At 29.5% G+C, this 12,703-nt stretch overlaps 1 protein-coding gene across 5 annotated transcripts in view; it reads left to right on the top strand.

Annotated features, from left to right (window-relative positions):
• by (blistery) overlaps positions 1-12,703 on the top strand; it is a 759,376-nt gene that overhangs the window by 453,647 nt on the left and 293,026 nt on the right. Inside the window, exon 1 of one of the 5 annotated variants that reach the window (XM_067046160.1) lies at positions 7,861-7,962. The exons of 3 other annotated variants lie outside the window; for them this stretch is intronic. In XM_067046160.1, coding sequence (XP_066902261.1) covers positions 7,936-7,962 — 27 coding nt within the window. In that variant the 5' untranslated portion in view covers positions 7,861-7,935. Of the gene's footprint in view, positions 1-7,860; positions 7,963-12,703 lie in introns of those variants that run through there. One more of the 5 variants, XM_067046161.1, reaches the window with a different exon arrangement.

Here is a 12,703-nt window from a genome sequence, read left to right as displayed (position 1 = left end):
CAATGGGTAGATTCTCCACATGTTTTTATCATGTCACTATGTCACCTACAGCAAATTTACTTGTTGTATATATGTGTATACAGTTGTAAATATCAATAAATAAATTATTAAAAAAAAAAAAAAAAAAAAATATGTGGTTTTTGGGTTAAAAAAGTACATCTTTCCTACTTTTCGTTTCTTTAAATCAGTGTAGCATTAGAAAAAATTTTGGGTCATAGCTCATTTAAAATAATGTAGTACTGAACAATTCCCTCACTTACAGTATTCAACTCGTCAAACGTTACCACCCCCGTTTCATCTAAAGCGTTCCCTCGCGTCACGAAATCAATTTACTCCCGTATAATTTCTTTTTTCTAGAGTTTTACAACGTCGGAAGAAAGCTTTACTTCAAAAAATAAATATTATTGTTGCCGAATCTCTATTATAGGAAGGCAAGCTAGAAAACAATAAAAAACTTCCTTAGGGAAAACATAAGGCTAAGTTGGAGGAAATGGGTCGATGCCCTTCCAAGCAGTAAGGCACCAAGAAGTGAATGAAAAATAAATTTTATTTATCCAGAGTCTTGGGTCCCTATAGAAAATTTATAGGGTGGTGGAGTAGTGACTCCAATAGTTTACTTAGAATCATTTCTCAACAGACAAAACTGTCTTTTTTCATTAAATAATAATTACGATGTTCTTAGCCAACATGGATATAACCTTGATTTTGTATAATAAATTCGGATATACTCAACTTTCTGAAATTTATAATAATAATCAAACGATTTAGGTTTGTCGACTTGAATAAAATTAAATGATTCATTTTTAAACTAATTATCTCATTAATGAAATGAGGTTTTTCCTTCTTAGCGGTAGTTGATTTTTAAGTTTCTACACTATTTTTCTTGATTTTCTTACAGAATTACATGATTAGGTTCAATTCAATTAGAATTATTGAGTTTTTTAAATAAATAAATTTATGCAATAATTAATTTTATATATATTAATGCAATAAATAATTAAATGTATGCAATAGTATAAGCAATGAAGCAATAAATATTACTACCTTTAGAGGCTAATTTGCAAAAAATGCATTTGAAAAAATAAGTATATTGTAATAAAAATTTTTAATCTATTCTTATACTTTAAATTTTAATATATTCTTATAATTTAATCTATTCTAATAAGTTTTCTTAATCCTCATAATTTTTAATCTATTCTTTATTTGTGGGCTTGAAACTACTGGGAATCTTAGATGGAGGTGTCAACGACCATTGGTACTGAAAACAAGCTGATAAAGAATGTCACATTCATTTAAGCAATCAACAGACTCTTCTCCTAAGGTTTCTTATATTACAGAAAGTTTAAACTTTTGTCTTTTCGTATTTGATGGAGAGTAACCGACCGAATGTTAAATAGCAATCAAGAGCGATGGTATAATTAGGACAGCGTAAGAAATGAGGATAAAAGTTTTTTTTTTTTTATTGTTTTGTTTATCCTCTTCCTGAACCTCCATACGGGAACTTGTATCCTGTATGTTACCACCATATACTATCCAGAATGTGAAGGTGTAGGTCTCATTCCGATGACGCCACGAAAATAAAATTCAATCCACCAAGGAAGGAATCGAACCAGCGCTGCTGCAGTTGCGAGGTTGCTAAGGTGCCTCTTACTCACTCGCCAACAACGACCTTGTGTCTGTTGCAAATATAAGCCAGAATCACTTTACTGTTGTTAGTATTTTTCGGAAACGGGCTTTATGAACGGTACTGAAGTATTTAAACACCTGAACTAAGGCCTCGACGCGAAAGAAATGTCCGTATTTGAGGCGCATGCATCAGTCTACAAGAGAGGCCCGAAATCATGAAATTGTAAGATTGAAAAATGGAAGGATAGTTTAGCAGAGGAATACTTCCGAATGACGGAAGTGTTACGCCTAGGTGAACACGTGGTGAATTTCGGGAGGAAAAAATGTTTCAGTACTGCAGGTTTTCAGGGATGGTTTGCCCTGCCTCACGAAAACCGTGATAATGCTCGCACACATCGAACCGCAGAGGTAAATTATTTTTTTTATTAATAATAGTAATTGATATTAATAATAATAATAATTTCTCGTATAAAATGGCTGTTCTGTATCCTGAACTGGTGCTCACGTGACTTGAGCACATGTGAGATTACCTCGAGAGACTCGATAGACGAATTGGGGATATTGATTTCAATAATTTTCAAGAGGTGCAGTTCATTATTGACAATAAGCCATTATTGAAGAATGGGACATCTATAAAACGACTAGAAGAGTTAAAGTTATTTCGTCTAATAAAGTCCTATATAATATTAATGAGCTCACACAGTTGAAATTGATGGTTTCCGACTGTTTAGAAATAGGAATTTCAGAATTCTTTCAATTAAATTAATATAAACATTTTTTTTTTTTTTTTTTAATGTTTGTAAGTAGTTTCTTTTTCTGTTATACTTTGCCGAATTTATAGTTCATAATATGTAGAAATATTTTGAAAGACAAGATGCTTAACGAGTAGATTGGTAAATAATATCGCTGTTTTCCTGGTTTACCGCTCTAGATGACGTGTTAAATATTGAAAAGGAATTCCCATGTTGAAGATAATAGCTGATAGGTAGAATGCTGAAGAAGAAGAAGCTAAACTAACCAATTAATAATGATTTATACTCAAGATACGTTATATTGCACACTAACACCGAATTTATGAAATATGGAGAATAGATTTAAATAGTTAGGTTTAATACGTTAAAGGGCTTAGCAGCTATGTTTAGTTGTACATACAATTTCAGGTTAATTACATAGGAAGGGGTGAGATCTCGAAAATAATAAAAATTGTTTATTGTATTATTATTTAATCAATATTCCAGTACCTTAAATAGAAATATATTAGATGGTTGTTTTTTATCAAGATTTAATTGTATTATTTGCAATTTAAAGTAAGTAAATACAAGAAAAGTCAATAATTGCATGAAATTACTCAATTTATCACTTGAACTTCTACAGACATCTAAGTAAAACATATACCTAAGTTCTCTTTCGATTTCAAAGAGTCTATGCTGAATGAATATGTTAAACATGTTTGGCGCGAAAGTCAAAGAAGTCAAGGACTTTTAGTTTGATCCCTAGCTGTGATAGCCTCAGATGGCAGTAAAACTCTCTTCGTTCGTACGTGTTCCTTTCGTGAAATGTCTTTCTTAAATAGTTAGAAACAGTGCACTAAAAATGGCCTTCCTGTATCTGCCAGGCTTGTGGACTATATTTTTCTCTGGAATTCATAATTTCTTTCTTCATGCTGATAGTTGAATTCTCTATCCTGGATTTAACTAATATATGGATTCACTAAAGACAGGTTATTTATTTTAGTTTTTAAATTCTGTTATATATTTTTTCCTGATTTTTTTGTACTTTCTGACGAATTTAAGGTAATAAGCGAAATTTACACTATTAAATAAATAAATAATGCCGAAATCATCATTTTTATTTCTTCATACCTTTTAGCCTCCGTTAAGAGCTTTTTCTACAGTTTCAAGGATAAAACTCTTTGATAGGAATGTGTTTTCTTCATCTTCTTCGCCAACAATCTGTCATTCAATATCTCATATGATTTATTTTTCAACTTAATATATATTTTCCGTTGTTGCCTCTCTGATGTTCTCTTCAATCACTGGTCTTTGTTTATCACTCATTTCTTCTTTCAACTTCAAATCAAATGGTCAATGATTAATTTTGTTTTAAAGTTTAATTTTTTTTATATATTTATTTATTGCTATTTACAACTGTATATTATAATACATTTAGTAAATCTGATCCCGTTTAAATTGGAGTCTTACAGGCGTGTAGAGAAACTATCCATTGACAGCACTCTAATGGAAATTTTACATTAGCAGGTCTCGTGGCCATCTTTTTTTCGGGCGCCTCGGAGGATTGTCAGGAATGGAAAAGGATGCAAGGTTAGAAACTAGGGGGTTTGAGTGGTTAGGGAGTTTATTATGGAAGGAGTGATATCTGGTTTACATAGGGAACATTAAGGTAAAAGTTTAATTAAAAATTTAAAAAGTAATTGTATACTCCAAATCAATGTATACTATTTAATAATTACTTTAATACTAAATTAAACAATATCAATATATATTATTAAATGACCACATAACCTGAAACATTCTTGTCTGCATTAGGCACTTATGTATTTTTCTAGAACGCAGAAAAAGAGTTTTTTTCTTTGAAAGGACCATAATGTGAATTGATAGTAAAGCGCAAACCTCATATCATTCCTTCCATTATAAACTTCCTAACCACCCAAACACACTAGTTTCTAACCATGCTTCCTCTTCCAATCCTCCTACCTACTAATGTAAAAACATCAATTGGGTGCTACCAATGGGTAGTTGCTCTACAGGCCTGTACCACTCCATTATAACTAAGATCAATATGTATTATTATGTATAGTTGTAAATTTCAATAACGATATTAAAAAAAAAAAAAAGAAAGGAAAAAAAAATTTAAGTAAGTTTTAATTTACTAAAAGTCGACCGAATATTATTAACTCTTACTCTTAATGCGATTATATTTTGGAAATAAATCATTTATTTTTCACTTACAAGCTTACAGGTTTTGTGTTGTAACCGATTGATCTAATTGATATTATTTTAATGTTTTGCTGTCGTATTTTCTGAGAATAGACTTTTTTACTAAATCGAAGGCCTCAGAGGATTAGAGTTAGAGGGATTTTATGTCCTTTTCATAACCCATGAAACATGGTTTTAGAGGCTTCGAGGATGTCTGATATATATTTTTTTTCTCATCGTGGTCATTTTTTCCGGGTTTTATGATTTTGCGCTTCACCGTAACCCCTCTATATTGGTTTTGAGAGTTTTTGTGGATTGATTTCTTTTTATAACCTTATGGAGTTTTAAATTTTTATCGAGATAGGGAATTCTCGCCATTAAACAATTATAAAAAAATAAAATAAATCGGTTTAATTTATTTTTCAAATAAATACTGTAAAAAATTTTGACTTCAGTCACGAAATTATGCAGCTCGTCTTTTTTTAATTTGCTGTTATATATTTTTGTTAGCGCTTACATTTGTAAGCGTCATACATTCACATTTTTACCGTTGTTAGTTACTTTTCAATACATGAAATATTTAATTAATTCGTTTATTAATATCTAAAAGTAACTTAAAGGAATAACAGGCATCTCATGTATTTATCATTTCATCAACCAGTTAATAGAACAATATAAACTTCTTAAACTGTAATAGCTATTTGTTTTTTCTTTATTTTTAATCATTCATATAAATGATAATACATTAAAATTATAAATCACTAATTTTGCGTTTATTGAAATGACAACAAAACTATCATCTGATAATCCTGCAATTAAAGGGTTTTCTTATTAAGCTTTTTAGTACCTGCATCTTCAGCATTGAACCAATAGGTTTTGTTTCCCAGCCATAACTCCTTTATATGCTGTAGGTATGTTCCACGCTTGTTTTTATGACCATCATTAGCCCGACCATTATGAGAAGTGGGTTTTTAAGTACCGTTTCCTTGGGTCAACTCAATTTCGATTGATGCTTCATAATAAGAACTGGGTGGTTCCCGATAATGCTTTCACTTCCTGCTTTTTATAGGGAAGTGGAAAAAAATATATAATGCATATCATTAAATAATTATTGATTTTTTCATACTACATAAATTAGTATAATTAGTTAATGTTAGTTTAATTTATAACAGTGAATTTCTGTTCCATTTTAGCCATTAACATTTGTTTTATTCATCTTTGAGACTTAAATAAATATTGCTGTTACCACTTTACAAAAATATTTTACTACATGCTAAAATTATTCTCTAATCATATAATCGCTTATTGAGGTCAATCAAATTTGCATATTGCGTAGCAATTTAATTGATAATGGAAATAAGATTATTATTCACATGTTGTAAAATTGATAAACTTATCTGTTTTATGACAATAACTGTTACGATAACAAGCCAAAAAGTTGGTTTGGGGTAATAAGGTACGAATTATTTTTACCAAGAAAAACAAAATGTAATATTTGTAACTTTAAATATATTATATTATTTCATTGAATTAATTATGTATTTTTTAGCAAACCTTTTCCGAAAAGAATTTATGGTTGATCCTACTAGATATTTTTCAAACCGTTGAACGATTTTGTGACCAGTAGGAGTGATAGAACTCTTCGCTCCTTACGAACTCTCACAAGATCTCAGTTTACTTAAAAGTAGATCAGGGGAGAAATCGAGAATAATTTTTAACTTTATGTCTGTTTGAGAAGCTAATTTCGCATCTATGGTGAGCTCCTCAAAACTTTATTCATGACAATTTTCAGGAAAATGTCCACTCAAAAATGTGAGGTCCTGAGTTCGATTGATTCAAACGTAATCAAGCTGGGCAATAAGGTAGTAAACCATTATGAGAAGTGGGGTTCTAAGTACCATTTTGTTGGGTCTATTCAATTTCGATTGATGCCATGATTAAATGCTATGATGCTATGATCTTCCAATAATCAAGTTGGTTTCGCGAAATAATAAGAACAATCAAACAACTTTAATAACCGAAGAAAATATTATATTAGGTCATCAATGAAGAAATCCAATGCTCAGATCAGTATATAATTAACACTTTTGGAGTAATTAATTTCTCCTGTTTAGTCGGTTTGTATTAGGCTGTTGAATTGAGATGTGCTCTCTCTAGTTCTTATTATTCGTTTGTGGTTTTTAGATTATGCTTATAAAATAAGGTTCAGTTATTCACTTCTGTTAATAAGTGTAAAAATGTCGAAATCTTGCTGTAGGGGTTTGATTGAATTTATTGAAAATATAATAGTTTTAATATCAGCATTTTTTGCTGGAGGTTCAAATTACCTCTGATGGAAGAAACAAAACTAGACCTTGCATAAATACTCGGAGCGATCATCCCTCTACAATGTCACAGATACCTATATTCATATTAAAACAACATTTTATTTTAATCAAAGTGTAATAATTATTATTATAGGTATTTTAAGGCATCTCGTCAGACATTAATCTAACATTTTGTTACTATTTATTTCACAAAACTCTTCTTTGGATGGTCGGGAAGATCCAAAGGAAATATATAAGGCCATATAGGAACTAGAAAGTTATATGTAATCAATTTAAGTACTTATGCTTTGCTAAGAAGTATGTGACCATTGCTTGAGCTACCAGAAAACTTTTCCTCGTTCCATTCTTCATGACTAGAAAAGGAAATTGCCGCGCGTTGTATACTGTAAAACCCAGCTTAATTGCATTTAAAAATAAAATTCATAAGTAAAAGAAATGCTATAAAAACACTATTTACGGTAAAAGTAAAGAAGACAACTGACTTATAATTAAGTAACTTCTGTAAAGTATCGTTTTAAAATTCAAATTAAATTATGGAGGTATCTAAAGATTTTTTTATTTTTATTTTTTTTTTACTTTGGATTGGTCTGATTAATTTTATTTCATTGAATATTCATATACATATAGCTTATGTAGCAGATTTTGTGTTATATTTTAATTTGTTACTAACATATTAGTTAAATTAAAATTGATGTCTTATTTTTTTATATAGTACGGATTAACCACCTCTTCCAAATAAAAGGAATGTCTGAATTCGGACTAGAACGGATAAGCGATGTTTCTACAGTTGTTGAAAGTTTGTACCTATGCATAATAATTAAATAATAATAAAAATATATAACGTGTTAGTAATTCAATGATCGCTTTAGCCAAATCAGGTTAAATAAGAAGAAAAAATATTGCATCAATAAAAAAGAAAAATCTCTATGCAAATTGATCGGGTACAGCGAACCCTGAAGCCGCACTAGTTCACCGATCCTCGACTAGATAGCGTTGGTGTAGCCTCTCTTTGGCTAGTTCCGCGCGGAGCAGCCCACCGTCATGACATGTCTTTCAGCAGCCGCTTGCCCCGTGTAAGTCCTACACGTAACTTCACACCATTTATAACGAATTGTTTTTGCTTCATTAACTCTTTCAGCCTCTTTTCCAGTGTAGGAAAATCTTATTAAGAAGTGGTGGGGAAAAAATAATAAAATTTATCTAGTCGGAACTCCGGAGAAAAAAAATAGAAATCACCACCATGAAATTTCGGAAGCCTTTTATAAATTTCTCTTTGCCCGAGGTATTATTCTAGGGAACATTTTAAGAGGATGGCCTACCCGCATTCAACTAATACATAATTTGTCTAGGGGAATCAAATCAAATTTGGAAAAAAATATGAAAAGTGAAATTCTAATTCTAAACTTTTATTCTGGTTTTGTGCGTGTGTACTAATAATCGTACTAATGCGATTCGTATTAAAAAATAAAAATTACTAACAAAAAATTCAATTTTATCCTAATAATGAGATATTTATTTTACTACTCTATTGTCCCCTAACCACATTAACTAGAAAGTACATTTAAAAATTTTTTAGTAGTTATTTACTGAAGATAAATATTATTTTGAACCTGCAATTTTTAATCTCATAGGTAGACAAGACTATAGAGAATGAAGTATTCGAACAGTAAATTTTCAATTCACCTTTAAAATAAATAATAAAAATTAGGAACAAAACAGTCATATTACCAAAGAAGAACTTATTTCACGAAACTTCCATTCCTTTATTTCATAAAGACTAGAAAATCCATAGAACTAAATTTTTTTTTATTACACCGGTTAGAATCGGTCTCTTAACACAACTGAAATCAACATAGAATTTAAATATTCTAATTATAAATTGTTCAATTTAATTTGAATAAATTCCATATTTACCACTGTATTTATCTGTATCTTTTTTAGAAAAATACATAATCTTGAATAAAAAGCTTGAGATTCATCTTGGATGTACACGGTTATATTTTTCTCGTTTAAAGTATTATTCATCAATAATTCTACCATTCTAAAATCGCCACTTTTTTGTTTAATTATTTATTTTTTTTAGTTTTCTTAGCTATATCATTCAATTACTTGACCTAACCTCTCTAAAAAACGTCATCAAATAAATAAATTGAGCTGCAGTGGTCTTAAAAATAATGTTATACTACTAAAATTAATTTTTAAATCATAATTATACAGAATTAAATTAAATAATATTTCGAAGAAGTACGATTTTCCAGAATTAGTACGATATCGTGAATAAACTTCTAAAATATTGAATAATATAGAATTTCAAATTATTGCTGAGAAAAAATTTATTATTTTTACTCCATACAAACTTATGAAAATATATCATTATTATAAATTAAATCAAAATTTGAACAATATAGAAATAAAACATATTACTATTGTAAACACGTCATATATAAAAATATATCATTTTTATCTATCTACACATTATGAACGCACAACGTAGCAATCTTTAACTGCTATACTGATATGTTTGATTTTAAAAAATCTATAAATTAGGTCACTTGCAGCATTTCATGCAATTGTAATTACTTTGTATGTACTGTTTTAAAGTAATTATCTTTAAAAGTCCAAAGATTTTTTAGCACTTATTGCACCGCATCTGAAAAGAAATCATGAAAAATCGAAAATAGTTTTTGAAAAATCTCGCTAGATGTTTCAATCAATTTCATTACTTACTTGAAGGTACTGAAGCGTTTCACCCATACAGGAAATAAAAGTAATAATTTTAATCTCAGAATCGAGAATGTTCCCACACATACTTCATATCACAGGACAAATTTGGGTTCGTATCTATATAGTCAAATTATGTCAGCATGTAGTCAAACTGGCATAAAATTGATTAATCCGGTTTTGTGGAAGATATAGATTCTGTGGCTTTGTACTTAGATGGTTTCATATAAACTGTATCGAATTCTCTGCACTATTTGCATATACACACATGCGCAAATGTATTTTGCTTTATGCATTTTTAAGATTTAACCTTAAGCTAGAAAAAAGTAAAAATTAAAAAAATAAATAAATATTAAAACTGTGTAAAAATAAATTTTGATTAATTTATAATACGTATCATTACTGACCGCACCCCTGACTATCTCTTCATCCTAAAAAAACAAAATATATTTACCAGAACGCCGAAATAAGTAAACGAAACATTCAATTTCTTTTTCCTATCATTTTTTTTTTTTTAATTTTCTAAGAAATGTCTCAATAAACACTTAAAGTGGTAAATTTGTTTGATCTTAATATTTCTTCTTCTTTTTTATCGTGAGCAGAAACCTTATATCTAAATTCTTAAAAGCAGTAAATGAAAAGATTAATTTTTAACAATTTGTAAATTTAATTTTCATAAGAACTAAAAAAAAAAATGAACTCTCCGTATGTAAATGTACTAATATCTTGTTTGAAAATGAGCAATTAGTTTTATGCAAAACATAATTTAATTAAATTTTCTTGATGAAGGTCTGAGGGCCGAAACGTTGGTGAAAAATAAAGAAAGGTGAAATTAAAAATCAAAATAATTCGATTTTAAATTTTTTTTTTTAGATACACTCTATAAAACGGTGTGGATAATGCACTGACCTATTTTTAATTTTTTTTTCTCTTCAGTAATTATTTGTCCAATGTGATGAATAAAATGTTGATTTTTTTTCAAGAAGTGTGTAATGAGAAAATATATTAATTAAATGCTAATTACAATTTATTTTTTCCGAATAAATTTCTTTGAAAACTTTATTTTGAATCCTTAAATTTGCATGTCATTAAAAATTTAACTTTTTATTTACTATTTTTAAGAATTCAGGTACAAGATTTCAGGTTAATGAAAGAGAAAAAAAGGTGTGGTCGTGGAAGTCACGGCACATCGTTTTTACAACTGAAATAATCTCAGCTTCATTTTACGTTGTCTATGACACTGAATCGCCAAGTGTTTCTATTTTCTTTGAGCATTTCTAATGACATTCAACGAAGCGGTAACCGGTTATTGATGCTATAATTGCTTCGTCCTTGTATAGGTAGTTAAGTGAAAATTGTCCAAGTGGTTAGAGTTACGTTTGCTAAGTCGTACAAAAGCGCTAAGTACCGCCTCTGCCAATAGTAGAGGAAATAAAAAACAACTCATTACTAATTTAGTTCGTATAGTAGGATACCTGATCCTTCCAAGTGTGCACAATGGTGAGCAGGGGGAGGAGGGGACTATCGATCTAAAATTACTCTCCCTTCTTGTTTTCCTTAGCGGGCGGATTTCTCGGAGGAATTTCAGAAGTCACATTTAAAAGTTCGCTAATCTAGTGTCCAACTCCCGAAACAGATGCCCGGCTCTTCTCCATTTTCTACTCCTAAATGCGTCAGTTAGGCTGTTAGTTGAACATAATTTACTGCTCGCAGCGTTAATAGGGACTTGGGAATTTAATTAGAATCTAATGTTCTTCTTTGTTCTTTTACTTACATAAATTCGCATCTCAGTGAATTGGTGGGCAGAAATTGGGATCATGCCTTTGAGACCATTCGAAATGGATTATTGACATCTCATGTGGCTGAGAGAGCCATTAACTTATCAGGGAAAGAGCTGGTTACAATCAATTTCGATGCATGGTCCACTAAGTGAAATCATTCATAATGGTAATATATAATTCATAGTGGTTCAATGAGTATAACTTATAATGTTTTAAAAAAAAATCTATTTTTTAAAATTATAAATACACCCTATTTACTACTAAAACAATTTTATAGCAAAATATTGTAATATAACAACTATATGTTTGTATCTCTACAAACCTTATTATTTAGAATTCACTTCAATATATTTAATTCTTTAATTAAATTTAAAGAATTAAATATGTTATATCAATTTAAAATTTAATTGAGCAAATACTCATTTCAGTACTTTTTCGGTAAAATTTTCTTTTCTTTTTTCCTCAAAACTATTATAGGACTCTTTTGTACCTTATCCAATATCATGATGATTATAATTTTAAAATACTTTCATCCTTAGAGCGGCAATATATTGATTCGCAGTAATAATTTATTTTTGTAAATAATGTAACGTCAGAAAACTGGGTCGAGACGTACAAGGTTTCATTCCCTGTATACTTTTATCATTTTTATTTTTAGAATCAATGTTTGTTAATCAGCAAAACCAAATATATAAAACATAATTTAAAAAATCTCGTCGGTTTTATGATATAAGGTCCATATCCAATAATTTTCAGATAATTATATAATGTAATATCTGATCCGGATAATTAATTTTAAATGAAAAACCAGCAATATGTTCTGGGAACCTGCACCTTTCGTGATAGTGTTTCAAATGGTTTAACTAATTAGTACCAATGACTGTTTCATTAAAAAATACCCAATATAAATTACGATTTTTTTTTATTTATTTAATGATATTTACAACTGTATTTACATAAAAATACATCTAGTAAATTTGATGTAAGATCATATTGATACGATGCAGACGTGCAGAGAAACTACCCCTTGGTACTACCCATTGGTAGCACTCTAATAATATTTCTACGTTAGTAGGTCTCGACGCCATCTTTCTCGATAAATCGTCAGGAATGGAAGAGGAAGCAAGGTTAGAAAATGGTGGGTTTGGATGGTTAGAAAATGTATTATGGAAGGATTGATATCTGGTTAGTCCAATAAAAATTACGAAAATACCCTATTTATTGAATTCAGAATTTTCAAATACATTTCATTTCGGCCTTTTATACATATAGTCTGGATAGAACAACGACACTATGTTTTTTAAGATATATA

Source organism: Halyomorpha halys, unplaced genomic scaffold, assembly GCF_000696795.3.
Source record: "Halyomorpha halys isolate HHAL.00 unplaced genomic scaffold, Hhal_1.1 Scaffold215.1, whole genome shotgun sequence".
Taxonomy (NCBI): domain Eukaryota; kingdom Metazoa; phylum Arthropoda; class Insecta; order Hemiptera; family Pentatomidae; genus Halyomorpha; species Halyomorpha halys.
Note: the sequence above shows the minus strand (reverse complement) of the source record. Positions and strands in the feature narration are given on the sequence as shown.